At 40.9% G+C, this 27,043-nt stretch overlaps 3 protein-coding genes across 6 annotated transcripts; all 3 read left to right on the top strand.

Annotated features, from left to right (window-relative positions):
- Positions 1-570: 570 nt before the first annotated feature.
- Positions 571-5,416, top strand: mlc1 (modulator of VRAC current 1). Of its 2 annotated transcripts, none has more exons than XM_068313390.1 (12): positions 571-877; positions 1,116-1,435; positions 1,697-1,786; positions 1,942-1,995; positions 2,091-2,192; positions 2,332-2,433; positions 2,632-2,703; positions 2,788-2,904; positions 3,004-3,060; positions 4,005-4,127; positions 4,380-4,541; positions 4,835-5,416. In XM_068313390.1, the coding sequence occupies exons 2-12, from the start codon at positions 1,178-1,180 to the stop codon at positions 4,910-4,912; spliced, it is 1,215 nt and encodes a 404-aa protein (XP_068169491.1). In that variant the 5' UTR covers positions 571-877; positions 1,116-1,177; the 3' UTR covers positions 4,913-5,416. The 2 variants fall into 2 exon arrangements, with proteins under 2 accessions (XP_068169491.1, XP_068169490.1); XM_068313389.1 differs by having other exon boundaries at positions 4,832-5,416.
- Positions 5,417-10,714: 5,298 nt separating this feature from the next.
- Positions 10,715-17,600, top strand: panx2 (pannexin 2). The gene is made up of 5 exons (XM_068312736.1): positions 10,715-11,052; positions 12,404-13,509; positions 13,740-13,875; positions 14,288-14,473; positions 15,304-17,600. The coding sequence occupies exons 1-5, from the start codon at positions 10,824-10,826 to the stop codon at positions 15,621-15,623; spliced, it is 1,977 nt and encodes a 658-aa protein (XP_068168837.1). The 5' UTR covers positions 10,715-10,823; the 3' UTR covers positions 15,624-17,600.
- A 563-nt stretch (positions 17,601-18,163) lies between these two features.
- Positions 18,164-26,929, top strand: trabd (TraB domain containing). Of its 3 annotated transcripts, XM_068312734.1 has the most exons (10): positions 18,165-18,408; positions 18,879-18,919; positions 19,172-19,238; positions 19,760-19,926; positions 20,220-20,360; positions 21,493-21,603; positions 21,696-21,835; positions 22,994-23,166; positions 23,268-23,364; positions 23,455-26,928. In XM_068312734.1, the coding sequence occupies exons 1-10, from the start codon at positions 18,234-18,236 to the stop codon at positions 23,624-23,626; spliced, it is 1,284 nt and encodes a 427-aa protein (XP_068168835.1). In that variant the 5' UTR covers positions 18,165-18,233; the 3' UTR covers positions 23,627-26,928. The 3 variants fall into 3 exon arrangements, with proteins under 3 accessions (XP_068168834.1, XP_068168835.1, XP_068168836.1); XM_068312733.1 differs by having other exon boundaries at positions 18,164-18,408; positions 23,268-26,929; XM_068312735.1 differs by having other exon boundaries at positions 18,281-18,408; positions 18,794-18,919; positions 23,268-26,927.
- Positions 26,930-27,043: the final 114 nt, after the last annotated feature.

The raw sequence follows: 27,043 nt of genomic DNA, 5'->3' as shown, positions 1-27,043 counted from the left end.
TGAGGAATGGTTGACAGCGGTTGTTAAGGTGTCGCCATGGTTACCACCCTCAGAAACAATGCTGAGCTGAGACCGCTCTGCTGCTCCAAACCTGAATAGAATCCTGAGGTGAACACACAAACGCATGCTTACATGCTGACACACACTGACAAGGTGCTGCCATCCAATTGAATTCACCTCTGAATGCGCAGTTTGTAAAATGTTTTTTAGAACACGATTTATTTATCATCCGATTAGAGAAGTCCTGAGGGGAAAGCCGCAGGAGGACACATTCAGTTTATTTAGGCAAAAAACAACTTTTAATCAGGGATTTGTGTCTGCTTTTCCTCTGGCCACACAGTTTTCCTTGCTCTGAAATGGAATTTTTAAACACAAGACTCTGTGTGCTGCCATGCACTAATTTCTGAGAGTCTTTTGTTCCGTTTTGTGAGTGGGTTGATGTGCATGTGTGTGCATGAGCGAATGGAAGTGTAAAAAGGGAAGCTTGCCCCACGAGCTCTGCCCCCAGTGTGAGCCCCTTCATCCTCCCCTTGTTGTCATGCACAGGCACTCTCCCTTTGGCATAAAGTAGGCTAGCTGCACAACAGCCATGTGTTTTAATTCTAAGCTCCAAAGGACTCAAAAAAACTTTTCTGAACTGATTCTGTAAGAGAGAGACAGACAGAGACAAGGAAGAGCAAGAAAGAGAGAGGGGGGAAGAAAGCAGACGAGAGCAAAGGCAAAAAAAAAAAGCTTTAAGTTTGAGGGAGGGAAATGGGGAGTAGAAGAGCTACAGAAAAAAAACAAGCTGTCTTCCACGTGACGGTTTGATTTCTTTGGATTTTTGAAGGATACCGCCGTTGGACAATATTGGAGGAGATTCTGCTCGAGACTCAAGGTGAGTGGAAAAGAAGCAGACTAAAAGAGGAAGATAGTGGTGTCCTTATTGTTCAGGGAGACAAAAAGAAAAAAAAGGAAAAGGGGATTTTTGGGGGGATACCTTTTGATCAATAAACTAATTTCTCTTTATTTTTCCTTTTTTTATTGTGATGTCAGAGTACCTCATTTTATTCATTTTATATATAAACCTTCCTGTTGATGGATTGGTGATTGGGGCTTTTCTCTCTTTCTCCCAGAGCCTGAAAACCCTCCCTTGGGGTTTCCATTCCACCACTGATATTCTCCGCCAGCTGTTTCTATGATGCAGTGCGATGAGCTCTCCACCAGAGAGGAGTTCACCTACAGTCACATGCCCACACTGGAGAGGGGTGGTGGGACGCTGGGACGACGTGATGACAGGGTAGCAGAGAGGAGGACAGACAGGGAGAGGTTCAGGCCTGAGCGGGACAGTTACACCGTGGATGTCAGGGCCAGCGACCTGCAACTGGCCCAGTCAGAGCCTCTGAAGCATCCGTGCTTCAGCTACCGGGCCTGGCTCTACAGCGTCCTCATTGGGGTGAGAGAAAAGATAATCTAATCTAGAATATTAAAAAAAAGATGGAAATGGGTCTTGAGCTCTTCTCTCATGAAAACATATGACTGAACCTCAAACTTTGCAAAAGTAGATGTGGATGATTGTGATATGAATGTGTATGGATGTGTTTTGATTAACAACACTGGAGAGTTTTATGATTGTATGTTGAAACTTGTTGGTAAGGACTTCAGCATCCATGAGCATCTTATTGGTGTATGCATGTGTGTGTGTTTATGCCCACAGGGTAGTCTGCTCATCACATCCGGGTTCTCTCTCTACTTGGGGAATGTATTTCCTTTTGCCATGGACTACCTGCGCTGTGCTGCAGGCGCTGTAAGTGGCCATTTAGACAAAGCTCCACCTCACTTAGCCTTTACACATAGTTCAGGTCAGTCTGCCATGGCAAAACACCAGTAAAGATTTATTTTGAGACCGCCATTCTGCAAAACAGATCAACTCAGCAGCTCATTTGCTGACATTCCTTACAGGGCATCCCTGCAGCCATTGCCAGTTTTGCCATTGCCAAGAACAGACATGCCGCAGTAAGTAAATAAGTATTTATTTTAAACCGAGTTTCCTTCAGTTAGTTAAGGTTTTACGATAGCAAAGGGTGCATGATTTCTTGTTTATTTTCAAGGTGTCCGATTTCCAGATGGTCTATGTATCAACATTTGCTGTGACAACAACCTGCCTCGTTTGGTTTGGATGTAAACTCGTTCTGAACCCCTCAGCTGTCAATGTGAATCCTTCAAAAGTTACAGAATGCAAAATAAAAATCCTTTTATTGCCCATATTATATTCTTTAGATGGAAGACATGTTTCTGTTTCCTGTCTTCAAGCTTCTCTGTGCTGTGTGTCTATGTTTCATCTGATCTTAGATCAACTTCAACCTCATCCTGATGATTCTGCTGGAGGTGCTGATGGCCAGTACCGTGATTCTGTCAGCCCGCTCTGCAGAAGACTGCTGCTGCCACAAGAAGGTCACTGTGTGTGTGTGTGTGTGTGTGTGTGTGTGTGTGTGTGTGTGTGTGTGTGTGTGTGTGTGTGTGTGTGTGTGTGTGTGTGTGTGTGTGTGTGTGTGTGTGTGTGTGTGTGTGTGTGTGTGTGTGTGTGTGTGTGTGTGTGTGTGTGTGTGTGTGTACTACCTCAATCGCACCATCTTTTCATTCATGCTTTAGGCGGTGACATATGACAGACCTGTGGTTGTAACACCGGCAGTGTTTCCCACTCGGCTCCTTAAGGCATATTCTGTGAGTAATTTTGTCTTAAGTTTTGTCGCCATGATATTTCAGGCTGATCCATTATTTTCAATCACTGATGATGGTTTCCCATAGGTGATCGAAGTGATCGTGGGAATTTCAGCAGTATTTGGAGGAATTATTGCCCTCAACATGGATGCGTTGCTGCCTGGCCCCTACCTATCTGTCACATTTTTTTGGATTCTTGTAGCTGTATGTTTTTCTGACTAAAGCTAAAGCTAAAGCTTAGTTGATCAGAAAGATAATAATCTTACAAAAGATGATTGTTTTCTGACCTTTGGTATTTTACAGTGTTTTCCTAGTGCTATTGCCAGTCATGTGGTGTCAGAATACCCCAACAAATGTCTGGTGAGTACAAAAGAAGAGGTGGAGGAGGTTTATTTGGGTGGTACATTGGGCACAACCAGTCCTACAGTTTAGTAAAACTGTAATTATATTGTGCTGTATTTCAAGTTTCAATCCTGGGTCCTGTTTTCTTTGCCTTAAATTTTGAACTTTCCCGTCATTGTCAAGGAATCTATAAGTATTTAAAGGTACTTGCTATCACTGCTACATGGATGATAATCAGTTGTGCATTCCACTGAAACCCCAAAATAATGCCAAAACTGCAGTGCGGATTGCTTCATTCAGCTAAAGGTTGTCAAAACTGTCAGTCCTGTGTCTGCAGTAATGGGAGTCTGAGTTCTCTTTCCCCTTCCTGTTGTTCTGATGAAATTTAGAAAGGGTCTGCTCTGTAGAAGCTTATTAAGTATTAGATTCAGTTATGTTTTTATTGGCTGGAAACAGAGCATTACTCCATTAACTGTTGATATTTATCTAGGCAGCTATGTGTGGTCAGGCTCCTGTCCACATTATGAAGGATTGCACACTTGCCACCAGTAGGTCTCTCAGGTCCACTGGTTTTGTTGGCTGCTCTGGACTCCCTTTTAACGTCATGCCTTTCAAAGCAGCTGAGTAGAAACCATCTGAGAATTGTCTATATGTAATGATCAATTTATTCCTATTTCTACTTGTATTTATTTGCATTATGAAATATGAGCGTTCATCTAAAATAGAAAACGAATGAAACGCTGTGGGGACCCCAAACAGGACAGGCCGAAAGAAAATTTAGTCTACTGATTTTATTTTTTTAGCTTCTGAAAGGTGCCATAGGAATAAATCTAATGTATTTCATGGAAAACAATTACGATTTGTGTTATTTCCTCATCTATCCAATATATGTCTGGGTTTTTTCCCCCAATGGTTCTACAAACCTTTCTCAGATCCTCTTCTCTCTCTATGGTGTCTCTCAGGCAGAGGTGTTGATTGTCATCAGCAGCGTGACATCTCCCCTACTCTTCTCAGCCTCTGGCTTCCTCTCTTGCAGTGTGTTCAGTTTTATTGAAATTTTCCTGCGTGATGTGCCTATAGCCAAGGTGAGCTCAATGAAGTGAAGACGTTCCAGTTTAGAGAATAGATTACCTCCGACCTTGGCTTTCCTTTGTATAAAAAGTATAGGAACAGAGAAAATATAAAAGACATTCTTTGAAGGATGTCATTCTGAATGACCTAACTTTGTCTTTGTGTGTGTGTGTGTGTGTGTGTGTGTGTGTGTGTGTGTGTGTGTGTGTGTGTGTGTGTGTGTGTGTGTGTGTGTGTGTGTGTGTGTGTGTGTGTCTGTGTCCTAGCAATCCTACGATATCCTGCTGCTGATTCTGATGGTGCTGCTGTTGGTGCAGGCGATTCTAACTTCAGCCACTGTGGTGCACTGTGCCTCCTACAAGAGTCAGCTTCGCATGGGGGCCCTGGACTACAAAGACAGCACACACATCATGAGGCATAGCTGTGAGGTAAGGCAGGTAATCGGGGACACAAATGGACAATGTTCTCTTTTTTACTCATTGTCTCTCCAATAGATATTTTAGATTGGGGGAAAAATTGGCATTTAATGTTTACATGTACATGTTTAAATGTATAATGAGTTGATGATCAAGTCGACATGATTTAAACGTGATGATATAAAAACTAGTGGTTTGATCATATCAAACCAATCTCATTCACAGATCATTTAACTCCCTGTGTCATCTTTTCCACTCATTATTTTCTTCCTCTCCTGTCTCTTCTTGTTTTGCTCCCTCAGCAGCAAGTGGCCAATGAGGTGCAGCAGGATTTTGACAAAGACAGAGCCTGGAAGGCAGTTGTGGTCCAAATGGCTCACTGAGCGGTCCTACAGTACACAGAGACACTGATGAAGACAAATGGAACTAGGGGGATGACACAAACTCTTTATACCATAAGCACAAACATCCAATCCTAAGACAGAACGAAGAAAAAACAGTAAAGCTATATTCAATGATGGAGAAAATAGAGAATAATAGAGATTGAGAATGATTGAGAAAGAAATCAGAGACATAAAGTTGTGCGTTTTTTGTCTTTTGCCTGTATTATTTTCATAATTGTTTGAGCACATTGCTATAGTGTCTACTGCTTGGAATGCTATTATTTTTCCTAGCTTACTGTAGTGAGGAGTGGCTTCTGTCAGTTAGTGCCTGTAATGTAATGAGTTCAAGCACACAGTATTTAAAACTGTTATCATACACACATACAACAATCATGTTAGCCAACATTTAAGTAGTATAAACTTGACCTGAACCATTGGTCAAGAACATAATGTATGATGCTGCAAGATATTACACTAACTGCGTAGAACTCAATAAATGTGGAATTGAAGGTATGAAAATGTGTAGTTTACTGTTCATCATTGTGGTATGAAACTACGTTCAAAAATGATAATTTAAGTCCATGTTATTGCATTTTTATCTTTACTTTTTATCCTTGAGAGGAGAATGAGCTAAATCAAAATATATACATTCATTCATTTAAGATGCAAATAATCTTAAAATTTGAGAGAAATTTTCTCCAGTCACCTAAAGTTTTAATTTTCTCCAGAATTGTGTCCAGTTGTGGGCGTCTTTGTGTCTTCTTGCTTCTTGTCTGTGTATCATGGAGTAGGCAGGGCTCAAAATTAACTTTTTTTCTTGGTAGCACTGGTGCTCCCAGATTTAGAAGTTAGTAGCACCAGCAAAGCCTTTAGGAGCACCTACCCAAAAGGCAGTGAGGGAGCGATGGAGACCGCTCCGTCCATCTCCGTTCCGCACGCCTTTCTCCCTCGCCCACACTCACGTGTCCGCATCAAACAAACTATCACAGTAGTGCGTTCGGGGGTGCAAACTCGGCGTCTACGCGTTTTCCCCACATCCACACAAAACTGTTTGAGAGACGCTCACCTGAGCAGGCTGCGGTGGTCTGCCTCCGGGTCAGGGGCCAAACCGAGGGACTACCTGGGTGTGGCTTAAATAGCACATTGTGGAGCGCTGTCAGGCCAGCCTGGTACCTGGACTGAACCATTTTGGTTATTATTGGATTGTTTTGTATTTTAGAACATCACTAAAATATATTTTATGTTGCCCCAAACTCCACCATACCTTTAGTGAACATTCGTTTGCATTTTTCTCTGTCATTTTGCCCTCAGCTCGGACTTCAGGGGACAATTCTGCGCAAAATATCTGTGCTTTGTTTCATAGTGGCGCTTCATGTTAACACTTTTAATTCTTGCTACGTGTTCAGACCATATGAGGTAAAATGGTTTTGAACTGCCTGATGGAGGAATAAACATAAATTTCGTCCACTCATTGTTAACCAGCTTTTTACCTCATTAACCTCCCTTCGTTTGGAGCTATGCTGTCTCCCTTCTCCTGTGCGTCGCTGTAGCGGTAAACTCAGTGGCAGCGAGCTGTCTCACTTCCTGGTACGACAGTGCAGGGTAGACAAACGATCTGATTGGCTGAACTGAGTGGAGCTATTACTGTATTAACTGGAGGAGCGGCGCCCGCCGTCTGTAGCCGCAAACTGCAAGTAAAAATGCACCAAGAAAATCTACTCTCTTGAATTTATCATGGAGTGGTCACAGGTCCGGACAGAACCATCACGCCGTCCGGATCCGGACCGTGGTCCGCCATCTGGTGACCCCTGTTCTATATAGATAGAGAGAAAGAGTGAGAGAGAAGAGGGGGAAAAGGCGCACCAGATTTTTTTCAAAAGTCGCACCGGTGCTCCCAAATATATTTAATAGTCGCACTGATAAAAATTTGGGCCCATATGTGACCAAAATGGTCGCAATTTCGAGCCCTGGGTGGGGATAGCTGTTTATTCATTACAAGAGAGTTAATTAACTTGGGGGTGCAGGAACACTGATAGCTGATAGAGTTTTAACTGAGATTGTGTCTTATTTAGTAAAATACAATGTTTCACGTTGATTGTCAGTCAATATGAATATTTATTCTCTTACATGTAAAATTAGCCTAAAAAAACTTAGTCAACGTGAATATGACTGTAGCATATTTCATTTCGTTACTCGGAAGAGCAATGTGATTTGTATTAAATTTCTGAATTAGTAGACAATACAGTGGATAACCTAAAGTATTTCTGTACAGGGTTTGCATACATTCACTGTTTGAAATCTTGCGATATAATTCAATCGGTGACTGTAAATCACCAATAGGTTTGAATATAAGCATGAATTCTTGTCTGGCCCTGTGAAAAAACAGTAACCTACTGGGGTGTATACTTCCCGTTCTAGTCTAACATCAATGGGGTGGACTCCAGCCCCCCCACCCCCATCCCCCACCCCACAAACAATAAGAAGGTATACTGATAGAAAATGGATGAGTGGATGTTCTGTTGCCGGGCTTACTCAAATGAAATCAATGCTTCTCACTTTTTACCCACATCTGTGTATCACCATTGAAGTCATCGGGGGATGGAGTTCAAATGGAATAAAAATGAAACGTTTTGATAAAGCTGCTAAATTTAAATAATGGCGTTACAAAACACCGATTAATACAATTTAGTCCTTTAAATCAACATAATTAATTGATTATTTTTTAAAAACGAAAACACACACGCACAAATTTCTGAGTATAGCATCAAAACCTTAATGTTATTAATATGTTGAGTGCAGAGGTGCTGTGTGGAGCAACAACAGACTGTTCAGGTACAGGTGATGGTTTTCAATCAGCCTGTATTTAAAGGACGCGCTATTTACCAGGGTGCTGATAGATTCATTTGCATTCTTCACACCACGATGAAAAGAAAACTGCATCACATTTTAGACATGGTCATGACCAAGACCTCTGCAGATGAGAGAGAAGAGGGGGAGGAGAAGTGCGCCTTCCCCAACCGGTGGAAACCGGCTTGAGGAACTGACTTGTGGCTCCTGGACCAGCTGACGGCCGTCGGGAGCGCGCACGCTTACATCACCGCACCAAAACCCTCCAGGGACGCACAGTCTGCCGGTGGGGGGGACAGGGGGGGTGGAGAAAGTTACCGAGCTGCGGTGAGGAGTCCACGGAGCAGCGATGTGGACTTTATTTCAAACTTTAAGCAGAGTCGGTTTGACTTTCCCCTGTAATCTCCCCCCAGAAAAAAGTCAAACTGCCTTGAACCTAGAAGATACCCCCGCCACACCCTGTGGATTTAAACCGACAAAGACGTGATTCTCATTCGCTGTGTGCACGTTTCTTGGTGTAGTCCCACATCCACGGATGACGGACAGGTCGGATAAACCTATCAGCATTGAAAGAAAAGAAAGCCTGCTAGCGTCTGGTTAGGTTGTACTCTGATGGAACAAACAATAGTTAGTTATTGCCGGTGTAGTCTTCTGGCGAGTTATCTAGGTCTTATTCCTAATTAGATAATTTATCTAATATTCAAATAATATAAGCATGCATGGGATTACTGACATGCGATATTTCAATGGTGGATGAAACATCAAAAAACATTCAAGAATTTGTCGAACATCGGCTTTTGGGCAACACACACTCATTTTTCTAGCGTCTCTACTCGGTCCTTGTCAAACCCCGCGCAAACCGCGCGTTCAGTCAGGGAACCGCGGCGATGGAAGAGGGGTGATGAACTGGGGGGATCTTAACGCGTTATCTCATCGTCCCTTGTTTCTGAAGAAAAGACAGGGCAGGGAGGGGGGAGGAGAGGAGGGGTGGGAGGCGGAATAAACCGGTGTGCTCCAATACATGCTGTAGCTGCTCGCCCGCACTGCAGATTAACTCTTACTGTGCCGGGGGGATGCAGCGACACAGGGTAAGTGCAATTTTTCTTATTTCATCCCCCTTTTTACAGGCGTAAGACTGGGAAGTTTTAGCTGGTCAGATGTTGGTCTTTTCCAGTGTAAACGGGTGATGCTTGGTGATGAGCATCTGAGAGACTCCTCAGACACACAAGGAAGGGAGAGAGAGTGTGTGTGTGAAAGAGTGTCAGAGGGAGACACGCTCACACACTTTATCCCAACACTTGATGCTGTCTGTCCGGGAGCTGTCCTCTGCTCGGGTGCTGAAGCGGCTGGACATCAGCATCCAGCTGCCGTTCACTGCAACGAGATGTCTCCAGTGGGAGACTGGTCCTCCTGGATACCAGTGACTAGTACTCAGAGCCGTCAGGAGACGACATTGAGTATCTACACTAAGACCACTGAGACACAATGACCTCCTCGTCCTGTCGAAATGTTCCAGCAGTGTTCCCATAGGGACTTACTGATGAAACAAAAGTGGGAAAACTGAGATGGTTTTTTTTTTTTTTTTTGGTTTGTTTTTTTTCGTAAATCACCTTGACTTCAAATCTGTATCCCTTTACGTGCTTCTCAAATGGACCATTAGTTCAAGATAGTTTCTTGGGACGCGTGGTTTTTTAGAATGAGTGTCAGATCAATGAAAGTTCTTCACTCTTCATCCATCATCTCATTCATAATGAAAGAGATCCTGCCCTTCAGTTCCTGGAGCTTAGCTCGGTCTCTTTGTGTCCAGCTATAGAAGCTCAGAGCCAAACGGGATTCTGTAGTAGCCAAAAGAATGTGGGATTTCCTTCTCTAAACACTGGAAGCTTTGCCCAATTGAAGGGCATTATCTGTTGGACTGGAGCTATGCCAACAGCTCACACACCAGCAGCGCAACCTCTGAGGATTAAAACTGTGCTGCTACCCCTTTAAATTTAAATTATGCAAACTTTACTTCACCTTGTACTTTAAGGATATGGTTAAAGTTGTCTTGATCATCATCATCACCAGAAAGTACCTGTATAGAAAGGGATCACGCGCAATCCCATAAGGGACATCTTGTTCTCTTGCATTACCATATAAAGCCACGGTTAGTGTTCTCTGATCATATTTTTAAAGACATCCTCTCATTATGATGCTGACCTGAGAATGTTATTTGTCCCATGTGAAACTGTAATCTCAAGGTTCCACTCCTTCATATGTGAAGTGTGCTTTCCAGCTGTGACCTGGAGAACTCAGCTTTTTTTAGGACTGCACACATGACCTAGGTGTTTAAATAATGAAAAGAAAGTGAAAGAAGACCAGAGGGAGGAATGGAGTGAAAAGGAAAAAAGAAAGGGAGATGGGGAGAGAGCAATAAGGTTGGGACTGATGATGATGAGTGATGTGTGCACTTCTTGAAGGTCATTTGCATAACCTTCTAGCAAAATGGCTAAAAGAAGGTGACAAGTCACGTATGACAACGCCGACACGTTCCACTGGTTACTGACTGCATTGTACAGGATGACAGGGATTTACTGAGGAAGGTGTGAGGCAGTCCAAAGCCACAATATGGCTAATGTAAAACATGATTGTATGAAATATTTACCACACACATGTATCATGTTTCCTCACTGAGTGGCTTGTGTCTTTCAGGATAGGATGGGTCAAAGCTTCTCATGACCATGCAACTCGCAAGCAGTCCCTCTCCCTGAAGGTTACAAAACATCTTCTAAACTCTCCTCGTTCTTCATCCTGCCACATTCTGAGGCCTGGCTCATTAGAGATGGGGCACAATATAGTGATTCTTGTAAAAGAGTTGGAGCAAGCTGTGTTCATATGAACATATGGTATGGTATGAGAAAAGTATGATGTGCTTCTTTCCCACGTATGGAGACAGGGGCTGAAGTTGGCCACACATTTGTGTGTGTGAGCCGGTCTGCCACCCTGTGTTGAAGAGCGTTCAGCTACAGTAGGGAGCGACTCGTCTCCCCTCCAGACCAGAGGGAGGTTGAAGGGAGTGCTCCGAATGCAGAACATCCTCGATCAAAACTTAGACATGGCCACAGCTCTACTCGCCGGTGAGAAGCTGAAGGAGCTGATTTTGCCTGGCTCCTCTCAGGATGAGAGGGGTGGAGCGTTGGCCAGCCTCATGGTACAGCTCAAACTAGAGCTGCCCTTCGATCGCGTTGTTACTATCGGGACGGTCATCATCCCCATCCTGCTGGTAACCCTGGTCTTCACAAGGAACTTTGCAGGTGAGTCTTCTGCCACTAGAGGGGGTTCATTACCAACACCAGCTTTTACCCCTTTACCAATCCCCAGGTTGGGTTTGTGACAGCATCCATCATATGTTTTTGAAAGTCACATTGTCTTTCACATAAAGCAATGAGAAAAAGTCACCTAAAGTTTCAATGCAAGAATGTGAAGAAGAATAAAGGAGTTGGCACAGATGAATTACAAATATAAAGTTATTCAGGCAGTTATTCTGAGCCTCCCCTGAGGTTATTTAGGGCAAGAAAAGGAAAGCTGACAAGTGTAATGGAGGAGCAGTTGGAAACGGCTAAAAAAGACCAGAGATTGGAATGGACTACAGGTAGGGAGGAAGAGGAAGGCGTTTGAAACAATGGATGGGAGAGATTTTAGTTCACTGCTGAGTCAGACGCTGCACGGCAGCATTAACCTACTGTGACTGAGCATTTAACTTTAGCAACAGACGTGTGTGGGTATGAAGACACGTCCTTCAGTGTTCCCTTAATGATGATTAAGGCTTTGTCAAACAATTTCCAATGACAGAACATGGACATTGTCCTGTTCTCTGATGCTAACAAATAATGTTACATCAGATATACTGTATGTCGTCTTTATGACTAGCAACAGTCAACACCCAGTGAGATGAAAATACAGCAGAGCATGTTTTAGTATTAATAATGATTAACAAAATACAGAGTAGGTGTTAGCCATTTCTAAGATGTCACTGGACATAGTGTCAAAGATAAAAATACGAGCAAAAAATTACTTTGTTAAATCATAAAGTAGTTAAATTTGTGTTTGGGCACAGATTCAAAAGAAATTGTTTTCAGTGTTGTCATGCACCCTACCTGAATCCCATGTTATGTCTTTCAAAAAAGCAGTTTTAGCATGTTTACAGGTGGTCAGGTGGCTGCAGGATACTGCTGACAGATGCAAGCACTGCTTTCTTTTGAACAACGCAACAGTGAATGGTTCACTTCTTACACACAGTACTGCCACAGCAGAGTTGTGTGCATTTACTGTTTTAAAGTACGGTGGGGATTATTTCAGGTGTGTTTGCCTTTTTACATTTTCAGGTACACTGTTAAAATGTGGATGAAATGTAAAAAATTTGTTTTCACAACTACTTACATGTTAAATTTTGTCTTGCAGGCTTTACACATCAGCAGATATTTCCAAAAAAAAGCACAAAATGTTATAGTTATAGATATATTATAAATTGAGACCGAGAATAAGCCACTTTAGAGACATTTTTAATGTTAATAAACATAATATTTTAGAAACTGGTAAAACAATTTTTGACTGACAATTTTTCTGTACTCTGTACTGATTCTTTCTGTTCTATACTTTTCTCAGAGGAGTCCATATACTGTTACACACCACATAACTTCACCAGAGACCAGGCACTGTATGCAAGAGGCTACTGCTGGACAGATCTTCGGGATGCTGTGCCTGGTGTCGAATCTCACCTTTGGCCCTCACTATTTGAGCACAAGTTCCTGCCCTATGCGCTGCTGGCGTTTGCAGGAATCATGTACATTCCTGCTTTGGGTTGGGAATTCCTTGCCTCCACCAGGCTCACTTCAGAGCTCAATTTCCTGCTTCAAGAGATTGATAATTGCTATCATCGAGCTGCTGAAGGCAGAGCCCCAAAGATCGAGAAGCAAATCCAGTCCAAAGGACCTGGCATAACTGAGCGGGAGAGAAGGGAGATCATAGAGAATGCAGAGAAGGAGAAAAGCCCAGAGCAGAACCTGTTTGAGAAATATTTGGAGAGAAGAGGCCAAAGTAACTTTCTGGCTAAGATTTACCTGGCACGCCACCTGGCTATTATCTGCCTCAGTTCTATCCCCATTTCCTACCTGAGCGCTTACTATGCCCGCCAAAGGCAGAATGAGTTCACCTGTGCACTGGGTGAGCCCCCAGACATTAGCAGCTATGCAGAGCTTAAGCTCAGGGTCAACTGTAAGCTTCCTGCTGTGCAGCTGCAGCGCATCATGGCAGCAGTAGACATCGCTCTTCTCTGCACCATGAACCTCATCATCCTGCTTAATTTGTTGCACTTGTTTGTGGTGCGTAAGTCCAACTTTGTTTTTGATAAACTGCATAAAGTTGGTATCAAAACACGGCGACGCTGGCAGAAGTCTCAGTTCTGTGATATCAACATCTTAGCGATGTTCTGTAATGAGAACAGGGACCACATCAAGTCATTGAACCGACTGGACTTTATCACCAATGAAAGTGACCTCATGTATGACAATGTGGTCAGGCAGCTGTTGGCTGCGCTTGCACAGTCCAACCATGATTCTACACCCACTGTACGGGACTCTGGGATACAGACACTGGATCCCAATATGGATCTTGGAGTGGGAGAGATTGGTGGGGAGCCGTTGGTGATCAAACGGCCCCGCAAGAAGATTAAATGGATACCAAGTTCAAATCCTCTTCCTCAACCATTCAAGGTAGGGCAGATGTCTTACAGTATTTTCCATGCAATAATTCTCATTACAAGAATGTGTCTGCTAAAGCATGACAGTTCATCTTAACATGGACTGTTTTCTGTTCAAGATGCTTCAAACTGAGGTAGAGCAGTTTTAAAAGAGCGATACTCTCTTAAAAGGGTCAGGAAGTTCCTGAATCACTTAAGTCATGATTTAAAGATCTGTTAATGTGTTTCTTGTCATTTATAAAGGAACCTCTTACCATGACACGTCTGGAAAATAACACCAAGCCGGAAAAACCCAAACCAGTCAGACGAAAGGCTGTGGCAGACAGTCTTATTGCACCACTTCTGGATAGCAAGAGCACACAATATCCTGCAACAAAAGGTATGTCTCTGAACTACAAACAGCAAGTTGGTGACATTTTTTTCATTTCAGCTGTGCTAATCCTTACATTGGATCAAATACCTATGTCTGCAAGGGGATTGCTTGGTCACAAAAACACAGATCATTATCCAAAATTTTTGCAGTTTTGTTTCATTTTAAAGAACAATTTTGCTAAGCTAAGTTCTGTGGTTCACTTTCATCAACATTGTTTTCAAACTCAAGAGACTAGTTTTCGTGGAAAATGCTTTGATTGACCCACTAACCTCTAAGTGACCACTATAGGACCAGAAAAAGGCATAACAAGTAAGGGAAAAAGCAATAAATAATAATGCATTTTTCTCAAGAGTCGGTGGATAACAAAACAGAGCTAATTTTTTATTTAAATTGACTTAATGTTTAATTGAAATCACAGATTTAAGTGGGATGGAGAAAAAGCACACTCGCAACTTCTCTCTGGACGTCCACCCATACATGCTGGCCATTAGAAAGCCCAAGGTGGGGGTGACAACCACAGAACCTCTACCCTCAGAGCACAACCTGGATACAGTGTACCTTGAAGGTACACACACTATTGTTCACGTGTCTGGTGCGATAACAGGTAAGCCTGATTGCTCCTTCGCTCTCTTCTCTCTCTCTCTCCCTCTCTCAATCATTTGGCTGAAATATTAAAGGAAATCACTGATATTTGTATTAAATTATTAATTACTCACTAATTAGTTTTAAGTTAATAGACAAATGCAGCCTGATTGTAGTGTAAAAGTACAGTTGAAATAATTATTTTAATGGACTGCTGTTATACCTTTCAAATTCCTCTTTATTAAAGGTAGGCTATTGCAGGGTTTCTCTGAGAAACTAATGTATAGCCTCATACAAAACCGAACTCCATCAATTATCACTGATGATCCACAAGAAGTATGTGGCAACATTTGTATCTGCAGAGACATGCCCTCTGGCTGTTTTGTCCTGCTTAGTTGGTATTTTGTTGTCTTCAGGGCATTTCTGAGCATCAGCTATTCAAGATACTTCATTGTTGAGTGGTTTTGTTTCTAGGCTGTCAGACATTGTCTTGGTGGTAATGTGGTAACCTGGGTTAAGACATGGTCAACTCACTTTATCTAGAATTGTATACTGACGTGTTTACGAACAGTAACTTGCAACAACTGTGTAGAATAACTTTAATAACTATTGCTAATGCTGCCTTCTAGCATGTTTAATTAATCTTAATGTGTAAAGGGTGAGAACATTACAGCCTTTATGGGAAACAAAAAGCTTTTCATTGCAGCTAAATATCAGTTCCAGCTTAAGCTACACATCTCCAAAGTCTCCTTGAACAATTATTGTTGCCCTTTGAAAGACCAGTTTTTTCACATATGGCTCACTGATTTTCTCTTCCTGTCCTGTCCTGTTTTGTTCTTCTTGCTTCTTCAGAAACTAAGGTCGGCTCTCCAGAGTCAACCAACACTGCCTTTTCTACAATGACCCTGCCCACCACTACTTATATAAATGGAGTGAGCCCAAACCCTCCATCCAGCGAGGATCCACTCAGTCCGAAGTCCTCTCCCATGACAAGGGAGCCTCTCACCCAGACAGATAACCCCGAGTGTCCACCGCCCCCCCTAACCAGAGCCCCCACGCACCAGCTGCTGAGTATTCATCACACTCTCTTTGAGGAAGAAGAGCATGAAGAAAACTGTCGAGACAGATTGTCAGAAAGACCTGGGGAGCTCATTGCTGCTGGAGAATGTTAGATTTCTTTCCCTGACACTACGCTCTGCTCACATGACAACCATATGAGTCACCACAGACACCTCTACTCCTTAAAGTAATTGACACACTGTTGTGATGACTGGATGAGACAGAATTTGGTGAGTTAGAAAAAAAATGGAACAAAGATTTTTGTATGTATTAATGGTGACAAGTGTAGTTCTGTGGGAAATGATGTCACATTTGTGTCTCAGGATGACTGCACAGTTTAACACCCTCCAACAAAACCAGCAGTTATATACTTCAACAGGGTGCTACAGTGTTAGGTCAAACAGATATTCTCAGAAAGACCTGTGTGTGGCATTGAGAGATGGACATACTTTCTAAAAAAACAAAACAACATACATCTTAATGATGAATATCTGTGAAAAGGACTGTTTTATGGTTTAAACATATACAAATGCTTAGTCCCTTTACATCAACAGCCCAGTAGAAAGGTAGCTCATGCAATACAGTGGTTGAGATCTGCACAATTAATATGCAAATGATCACAATATATTTGTGGCAATAATGTATGCGCTCAAAGCATCATATTTCACTGAATGCTATATATGTATCAACACTGTATATGGCTCAGTGTTTGTGGGGTGACACGTATCATGGCTTTATCATTGCCATTTCACCACTGAGTAGGAAATGTGTAGGTCTCTCAGAGCATTTCTCAACTGTATTTGCACGTCTTAATAGGTGATTTGGAATAGTATATAGAGAAACAGCAAAAGAACAGCCTGCAAGTAAATTGTGGCATTTTGAGGTGTCATATAACTGCAATATTGTTCTGATATTAGGAACAAGATATCTATGGGACCTAGAGAAATGGGGAATGACATGATCCTTAAAGGATGAATCAGAAGCAACTAGACTTCTATTAATTGTTTAAAAATGTTTCACCTCAACCAAGAAGCTTCTTTGGTTCTGACTGACTGTTGAGAAGTACAGGAATTTGAACTCTTCTGAGGTTGCTATAACAATGACAGCTGAGGTCACATGATTATAGTTGACTCAGCAGCACTACTGTCTTGTGGGTCATTACTGCTTTTTAGGATGCAAATGGTTTGTTTGCCTAATGTTTGGAAAATTTTATTGATGTCCAGTGATCCAGAACCAACTCTCAAGGAATGTGCACCATCCAAGTAATATGAATGTTTTTGGAGAATTTATTGGCTGCTCTCGTAGGATTAATGGAGCTGCACTCACTGGTAAAGTGTGTGACTTATGTGTTGTGCTGGCTTCTTGCGGGAATATTGTAATGTCAAGTCACTGCAGTGATGAATACATGTTAAACCTTTCTTAACTGAAATCTTCAGTGCGCAACGGCTAAGCTGTGTATAGCACAATACATGTATTTCTGTAGTTCTCCCCTGTGATACATTGTACACACATTGACCATAAAGAACTAAGTAGTCACAATAGATGGTCTGTTAGTTGTAGGAATACAAGTATATAAAGTATATTAGTACTTTCTACAGGGAATAAGTAAGTGGACAAGGGGGTTTGATGCCAACTTCGCCATACACATTTCTTGCACCTGCATTAAAGATTCCATAAATTTCACTCAGGTCACTGTCAGTGCTGAGCGTCAACCCATTGTAACATCTATTTGAGAGGTCCTTAATGCTGTTAAGGATTAAGGACCTCTAATATATCTCTAATATACAAAGGCCTACCCAAAGTTTGGGCAGGCTTTTCTATATTACAACCATTTGATCATAATCATCAACCACTTCAAGATGTGATAGAAGACCATAACATCTGATACTTACTGATGAAAATAGTAAATGATCGATAACATAGTCATGACATTAGTTGGCTCAAAATGCCCTTAATATGAGACTACTTAATCCCACTGAATTGATCCAAAAGCACTTTAAGACTTGTAGCACCAGTGTGTTTGTGTTGCAAAACACCTCTGCCTGTAACTGAGTCTCTCACAGTCTTAATAAAAAGGGGGATTAAGACGAGTTTGGTTGTACTTTATGAAATGCTATAAAGAAATTAAAACATTTTCATATACCTACAATAGATGAAAAAACGTGTACTTCAACCATCAAGACTACATGTTCCAGAATGCATTGCTGCTGTCTATTGCCATGTGACGTGCTGCTGGAGAATTTGTAAATCCTACTATGGCAATAATCTGTACAGCTCTTGCAACTGATTTGCTTAACATTACGATGACATTCTTGTGTCGAATTTTATTTATTTATTTATTTATTTATGTATGTATTTTGCTGTTTGGCACTGAAATGTCTCAGTTAAAGAACTCTCGTGTGCACACTCATTATTTTTTCGAGCCGCTTCTTCTGCCTTCACGGGTCACATGGCTGATGGAGCCTATCTCGGGGAGACGCTCAGGAGCGGGGTTCAAACCCACGATCTTCGGTTTACGAGACCAACGCGCCTGTTTTTCAAAACATTTATTCATGAAAATGTCTCATGATTCACCCATGAGTCATAAGTCATGACATTCACGTCATCAATGACTACTTTTTTTCCTACCATAGCCGTGACATCCAATTCCAGAAGCGGTTTCAGTCATGTTGTAATGGAATTAATGTAGAGGGAATACTAAACTATGTTAATACTATGCTGCTATGTATTTACAAGACACCAACGCTCTGATGCTTTTTGACGGGTTACGTTTTAGTAACGTCATTTTTAAATTAAACCAATCAGAGTCGGAATGGGGCGGCACATGGCTTCGCCATAGTAGGACAAATTCACGTTCTGCTAGACTGTCAAGGAGTGAAACACCGGCTGCTTTCTTCAGTACGTAGCTTTTAATTTTCGTCAGTTATCGTTATTTCTACTTGTTTTGTACGTGCAGAGTGCAGCTGTTGTTTTTGAAATTAATATAAATCAATGTCTATGATTTGACAATTTCTTAATTAGCTTTAGTTAGCTGTTATCTTCATCGGGCGATAGTCAGCTAGCCAACCCGATGTAGCAGTCCCATACCTGGAAGTAGCGTAACGCTAGCTTGTATATAAACCCGATGCTGGCAAGTTCCGTCTTCGGACATTAAACTGTGAAGCTAAGCTAACGACAGCATGACGGCTTCGGCCGACATTGTGTTACGTTTAGTAATTCTTTTCTTTTAAACTCATCGATCGATTTACCCATTGAGTGTTTTTACCGTCGTTCCACGCAAAAGCGACGTCAGCAAGTCCCTAACGCTGTCGTGTCGTTACTGCGGACGTCGTTCAACGCGTGTTCTGATCGTACCTCCTGTCACACAGCTGTCGCTCCTTCGACCATGGATCAAGACAACAACTCAGAGGTCTGCTTCATGCTTGTTGTCTTGTGTGTGTTTTTCAAATGATATTTGACTTACCCCTACTGTAAAACAAGACAAACTTTACCTCTCAGGTGTTTTAAAAACACACGAGTTTTATTGAGTTGTCTTTGGCTTGTTTCAATTTAAATGTGTACATATGTTTATGGAACTGCCTGTGATTCTCCATGAGTAATTTGTTTATCCGTTGTTTATGAAAAACATGATCGATATTTTTTTGTTGTAATTGTGTGATAGGATGGCTCAGTTGGCGCAGCAGAGGATCGTGCAGAAGAGGAGCTGCCTTTTCTCCCTCCAGGCCTCTGTAAGCATTGTTGCTGTTTTCCTTTAATTCACTGTGTGTGCTTTGTCAAACATATGTCATCACGTTAAGAGACTATTTGCCATGCATTTGCCATGCATTTCTGAAAAATGTATACAAAAGAAAATACACTTTTGTGTATGCTTGATTGACATACGTATATACATCAGTGCTGAATCCTGGACTAATGTTAGATTAAATCAGCTATAAAGTAATTTTCTTCTGCAAATTCATGTTGTTAAAGACTGTCCCCACTAAGTCAAGCAGTTATCTAACCACAGAAAACATATGTCTCTTGTATGACATGCATATATTTCCTGTCAGTTTTTTTTTTTACTGTATTTTCCTTTTATTTAAGTGTAGTTAATGAATTAAAGAAAAATATAAGCATTGCAAAATTGCTGGAAAATAATAATATAACCCTCCTGTAGTTTATCATTAGAGATACTAAGATAATCCACTATATTTTTCTCATGTATTTTTTTTATTTAATATTTTAATAACTGTTTGTTGATTCTAAATAGCTGATGGCGAAGCAATGGAACTACTTTGGCAGTTACGAGCCCAGCGCCGCCAGTCATCCCCTGAGCTTCCAGAGACGGTTACCTGTCTTACTGCCCCTGATGGAAGCATCTTATATCTAGTGGGCACTGCCCACTTTAGCGACAGCAGCAAGAAGGATGTGGCCATGGTGAGCCAATGAGAATTTACAGCAGGAATTGTACTGCAGGCAATGCCCCTCCAACCCTTTTAAAATGTAATATGCTGAATAAACTATAGAGTAATGTATTGACTTGTCTTAGCAGTGTAATTGTCTTCTTTTTTTTGACACATCAGCTGTTTTTCTGTTAGAATACTAATAGTCCATTTGTTTTTGTTCTTTCTATCTCTCACTTTCTCTTACTCACATACTTGCAAACATACTTGTTTCCGAATTTGTCTGTTTTTTCTTACATCCCCATTGCTCTCTGTCTCCCCACACAGACAATCCGTGCTGTGCAGCCAGATGTGGTGGTGGTGGAGTTGTGTCAGTACAGAGTGTCTATGTTGAAGATGGATGAGAATACACTTTTAAAGGAAGCCAAAGAAATCAACTTGGATAAGGTTCAGCAGGCCATCAAACAGGTCAGGCTTTCAGAATGGTGAGAAAAACTGTGGAAAAATAGTATAAAAGATCAAATTTTCCTGTAAAGGTTATTCTGAGAGTTAGTCAGTGTGTGGGAATTCCTGTTTTGGTTTGAAGTTCGAGGCTTACTCCTGCCGTATGCACCTGGCAAACTATAGCTGTGTGAAGTTGTTGTTGGTCAGTGGATAAGCCTTTTAAACAATTTACAGGTTTTTTTTTAAGTGATTGCAGCAGAAAAATGGTCAATGAATGTAGATACAATTTTATTAAGCGTTTTATTTAACTGCAGAAAAGTGGGACAGCACGTGGAAGGTCTTAAAAAACAAAAACAAGCTACAAAAAACATAATTTTAAAATAAAACCATTGAGATATGTATACATTAAGGTATATTATCAAAAATGTAACAGAAAAGCTATTGCTGTGTTGAATATTAATGTCTATTCACAGAACATTCTTTATAGATATTTTGAATGACGAAAACAGTTAGTCATATAAGTGATCATGTTATATCAGTTTTATATTCAGAAAAACATTACAGCAACATGAAGAGTACTTTAAATGATTTCTTATCACTTCAAGAAATGTGTTTTTGTGAACATTCTTTAGATAATCATTCAACTTTTATCCTTAAATGTTTCTAGGTTAAGGTAGAGAGGTCTACTAGCCACAAACAATTTTACGAATGTAAACAAAGTAAAATAGTAGATCAACATGCAAAATAAACTGGCTCGCCAAAATTTCTAAGTTGAATATAAAGTCATTTTTTAAGCATTATTTCAAATTATTGTGCAATTGGGTCAGCTAAACAGATATTCGACTTAGAAAGGGCTAGCATTCTGCTTCTTCTGGCTGCCTTGTAGGTGTAGTGTGTTCTTCTTTATTTGGTTGCAGCCTGTAGATGTATTACCACCACCCTCTGGCAGTAGTACTGCATTACCACCAAGTGAAAAAAGAAGAAAAAATACACATTATTGTCCCCATGGGGAAGTAAATTTTTTACTCTTAATGTGTGTGTGCGTATTCTAGACAGAAGTATATATTGTGTAAGTATAATAATTCATTCTACTATTACTATCAAAACCAATTTTGGCCCCTGCATGTTTTGTTAATTTTGTGTTTGCCATCTTTAGAATGGGCTGATGTCCGGCCTGATGCAGATTCTCCTGCTCAAAGTTTCAGCTCACATCACAGAGCAGCTGGGCATGGCTCCTGGAGGAGAGTTCAGAGAGGCCTTCAAAGAGGTAAAACACATACTAAAGATGTGAAGATGATCATACTTTCAGGAGCTTTTTTTCTCGTTTATTATTCTTGAAGTCTTTCTCACTTTACATAGGCTGGACGAGTACCGTTCTGTAAATTTCACCTTGGGGACAGGCCGATCCCTGTGACATTCAAGAGGGCCATTGCTGCTCTGAGTTTGTGGCAGAAGGCACGTCTGGCATGGGGTCTTTGCTTTCTGTCAGATCCAATCAGGTACAAGCTCACATTCACATATTGTCATATCATATAGAATGTGAGATCATTTTTCTTTTTCTTTTTTTAAATTAAAAATGGCTCTTTTTTTTTCATTTTAAATTTAGTATGGTTTGCTGATGAACCAAATGATTGGCTTATCCCATTCCCGGTTGTGTACATCTCAAAAATAATGACATTTCCAAATGTTAGAGTAAATAGTTCAAATAATGTTATTCAGCTAGAAATGTTTTTACAAGAGTTATTACAGTACCCACAATTTGGACTAGAAATGAAAGGTTCTTTCTTTAGGGATTTCCAGTCTGTATAACAAAAGTTAGATTTAAAGAAGAGTTGAGTTCTTAAAGAACTGTTGAACTTGGGGAAATGAGGGCATCAGTAGCAAACATTGAATGTTTTAGTCTGAGTGGCACAGTGGGTAGCACTGTCGCCTCACGACAAGGTTCTGGGTTTGACTCGCTAATATCTAACTGAGATATGAGTAACTGCAAAATTTTGAAAGGATGTTTTGAAAGGTTGTTTTCCGGCCCTTCCCCCATCCCCAAAAATTTATTTTCAAGACATACATTAAATCACATCACATACATTAAATCTAAGTTTCTGTGGCTTGGTCCTCTAAATATTTTGTGTTTAATTTCAGTACTACTTTTGTCTTAAATCGCAATGCAAATATGAATATGAATACATGAATGTTGTATGCACCTCTTATCGTGTGGAAAATACTGTAAATCTTTATAAGGCGCACTGGACTATAAGGCGTACCTTCAATGAATGGCCTATTTTGAAACTTTTTCATGTAAAAGGCGCTCTGGATTATAAAGTGCATCTGATTATAAGGTGCACCTTCAATGAAGGGCCTATTTCCAAACATTTTTCACAAATAAGGACCACTGGATTATAAGGTTTTTGAGAAAATTGAAAGGCATTTAGGTGCGCCTTATCGTGCGGAAAATACTGTGATTGAAGACACTGTAAAATGGTTCAACAACATTAATACAATGGTAGCATTATTTTGAAAAAATTAATTCTGTGCATTTTTACTGATTATTCTCTTAGCTAAGTAGAAAAAACATACAACTGTCAAAACCGCAGTGTAACCATAAAATAGAAATGTCTTTCACTTCCAACATGACTATTGGGTTATCTTTCATATTTTAGTAAAGAGGATGTAGAGAAATGCAAACAGAAGGACTTGCTGGAGCAGACAATGTCTGAGATGATCGGAGAGTTTCCTGCTCTTCACCAGACCATCGTGGCTGAAAGAGACATCTACCTCACACACACACTACGCCAGGCTACATGCTGTGTTGAGGCCCCTCATAATGCCCAGAGTATGTATAATCCTTTCATATAATTCACAGTTTCACATGTTTAGCTCCTTTTTCACAAGTATGCATGTTGTTGTAACAAAGTATTTTACGTTTTTCTGTAGAAATTCCTGCTGTGGTGGTGGGAGTTGTAGGTATGGGTCACGTTCCTGGAATAGAAAGAAACTGGGAGAAGCAGCTTAACATAAAGGAAATCATGAGGTATCTTTGTCTAGTTTTGACACAATGCACAAATAATAATAGTACTTTAACATTGTCATACGCAGCTCAGAGTGTCTGTCTTTTCCTCAGTGTTGCTCCTCCCTCACGATTCGGCTGGGTGTTCCGCACAGTCATCAAAGGTGTCGTGTTGGGAATGCTGGGATACACATGCTACCGTGCTGGAAAGAGTTTAGGCAGAACCTTTCTGTCATTACCTGTGGTCCAGTCCTTACTGAAAAATCTGCGGCCACCCCCTGCTTGATGCCGCCAATAATGTATAAGCCATCAAAAAATGTTGATCTAATAAAACGGACATGCATCTACCACCAATGGCCTTAAAAACAGAAGGTGAGGCTGGAGGAAAATATCCACCAGCACACACAATGAACTACCAAGGACCTCAGGGGGGCTAAAACTCATCCACCTCATTTTGATGTCCTTCTAAATTCGGCAGGGTAGTACTGCCAAAGAAACCAGGACAGTACTTTACTATTTTGTGCAGATCTTGTTTTTCATAAAGTTTACAAATGCCAATGATTCCTCTTGAATAGATATTCCCCTCAGTCCCTTTAAATGACTCGCTGACTTCGTATTTCACAAGTATTGTCATCTTCACCTTCCCTGATTGGACTGAGCCATTTTTCCAACAAGCTTTTTTCAATTTTGTCTGATACGTTCCCCCTTTTTGGTGCCAACCAACATTATTTCAGCACTTTATTTGGCAGAAATAGTCTGTGTATGCAGCCAATAGGAGGGGGGCAATAAATAAATTATTTATTATTTAGTCATAATGTAATTTCTGCTCAATACAACAATCTTGACAAGGAGCTCTAGAAATATTGAGTGTTCATAGTTGGCACACTTAGTGACCCTCATCCTTTGAGTTGAATATCAACAATGTTTTAATCAGTGGGCTTTCTTTAGTTTAAAAGGTCCATTTAAAATAAGTTGTGCTAAAAACAATGGATTTTACAATTAAACAAATTCTTAATTCACACAGTCCTACCCACAAAAAAGACAAGTGCCTTGCAGCATGAAGGGCTATTGGTGACATAGTGGAATGGCCAAAATGTGTGTTACATGCATTTTACAAAAAGTAAAATGTATTTTCGTACGCAAGTGTAGTATTTCTAAAAACTATACAGTAGGTTTGTTTTATAAGTACTGTTCCCCTTTTTTGTTTGCATTGTTGTGGTTTCAGTTTAAACACTACCATAGCCCCTTTCATGTTTGGAGACGCTCACATTTGAGATCAAAATGTGCCTCAGAATGAGCAAAGCGTTTGTCTTGTTATTTACACATTTCATGCAATTCCACTATCCAGTACCCCAACGTTGGTGGGAACTGGATCCATCTCTGCATAAGGGTTTCATAGTTGACACCTATCTCTGAAAACACATGGTACATGTCATTGAATACACCAGCTGTCTGTACTTTTTGATACTGTATATGCATTGTCACTTTCCAATTCGACTGAAATGGGGTTTAAAACGTCCACAATAAAATTGATACTTTCCCTCAAATTATGCATTAAACATTATAAATTGTTAATTAGAAATTCTTTTTGATCTTGCTTTGTCAAGTATGAAGGAAGTTGACAGTTATTGGTGAGAGTTGACAGGTAAAGCCTTACACTATCAATGCTGCCTTTGACCCTCAGATTGCCTCCTCTGCTGAAGCACTGACTTGTGTCTGTACTGTACTGCAGATCTTATTGCACATATCTGAAACAGTTTATGTGTGAGATTCCCTAGCAAATCCAACATGCTGCATACATCATGATACTCAGATGGTTGTATTCCCAAATTTATTTGGAATGATTTCTGCACTGCTCAAATTATTTAGGTGATTTTGTAAGAGGTGGAATGAACAATGTTTTAATTTGGGTAAATAGTCAAATTAATTTATCTGGGCAATGAGAATATAAAATTGCTATTTCATTGTTAATACATTAATTCCGATTGTCTTCCAATTCCCATAATTGTCATGTTTTTTAAGAGATAACGATATCAAGAATGTGGAGGAAAGATGTCTTCATACTTCTCAGTCCCTCAGCAGTATAATACAATCAAACCTTATGTGCCCTTTTCCTCCCTCATCGTTATCAAAGTTTTATTTTGCAGTATGTCTGAGAATTTCTCAGAGAAACCTGTATGAATGTGTGTATTTGCTGTAAAATGTGTTTTTGCCTATGCCTCAGTATGGTATTGTCATTGTTACCAACCAAATATTAAAACTTTACTCCCTTTAATTTTAGCTACTGTACTGTATTTGTCTTTTTGTAACCCCAAATAGAACATTACTTAGATGCCAATTTTTAATGTTAAAGTATTTGTATTCAGTTAAACATAATGACAGTGATATTTTCTGAACAGTTTGACATCTCTTTGACTCTTATGTGAACAGTTTACTCCCAGTCTGATTAATGTCACCCCATCAATCTCACAAATATTAGTTGACAAGGACTATCTGCTCTAGACAACGTGGTGCCTGTAATGCACTAGACTTAAAAAAATTATTTTTCATAAATTTTACAATTAATGGCAACTTAGGTTACTACGTTTATTTTCATATAGACCTACACTGCTGGAGACTCAACATCCAGACTCATTGAGTTCCTCTCTCCTCCCCCTTCTCTCCAACCATCTCTGTTACTCCTCCTCTTCTCTGATCTCACTCTCCAAGTCTCCAATCACACCCTACTTACTAAACTTCTTCCCTGGAGTCTCTGTGCTCTATGTCCTCACAGGTTTTTGTCAGGTTCACCCCTCCTCCACCCATCTGCTATGGACCTGCTCTTCCCATCCCACCAGTACCACCCCTAACCTAATCATCGGCTGGGGTCCAGCTTCCTTTTTCCTCCGCGCCACCATACTGTTCCACCCTTCATCCACCCATCCGCTGTCGACCATCTGCTGTGGACCTGCACCTCCCATCCACCAGTATCACCCCTCACCTAAAAATTGACTGGGGTCCTTCTGCCTCTCTTCCTTAGTGTCATCTTACGGTTCCACCCCTCATCCGCCCATTCGCTGTGGACCTTCCTCTGTGGACCTGCACCTCTGAGCCCACAACTATCACTCCCATCTCTCCATGTGCTGTGGACCTTCTCCAAGCCCACCAGTACCACCCCTCAACTATCCATCGGCTGGGGTCCTGCTTCCTTTCTTCCTCCGTGCCGCCATACAGTCATCCACACAGCTGTAATTGTGCCTTGACTTTAGCAACCTTAACCATATTGACACTGTCTCTATCTGGCCTACCTGTCACTCTCTCTCTGTCTCTCTCTCTGATGCTGTTCTTATCTTCCTTTGATTTCTTTTCCACCCAACCGGTCGAGGCGGATGGCCGCCCAAAAGAGTCTGGGTCCTGCCCGGAGTTTCTTCCTCATCGAGGGAGTTTTTCCCCGCCACTGTCGCTTATGCTTGCTCTGGAGGGTTCCGTTGGTTTTCTCTGTCTGTTAAAGCGCTTTGAAATGTCTGCTGTCATGATTAAGCTCTATATAAATAAAACTTGATTGATTGATGATTGATAATGCAGTACAACCATACAGTTAAAAGGCCCTACTCTTATTTTGTGAGAGCTTGTCCCAATGTGGCTAATAAAATTTTGCAATGAGTAGCAACTACCTCTAATGGCATTCTGCACAATAGCAATAAGAATAACTATGAGTGATAAT

Source organism: Antennarius striatus, chromosome 4, assembly GCF_040054535.1.
Source record: "Antennarius striatus isolate MH-2024 chromosome 4, ASM4005453v1, whole genome shotgun sequence".
Taxonomy (NCBI): Eukaryota; Metazoa; Chordata; class Actinopteri; order Lophiiformes; family Antennariidae; genus Antennarius; species Antennarius striatus.
This window is presented reverse-complemented; position numbering and strand designations above follow the sequence as displayed.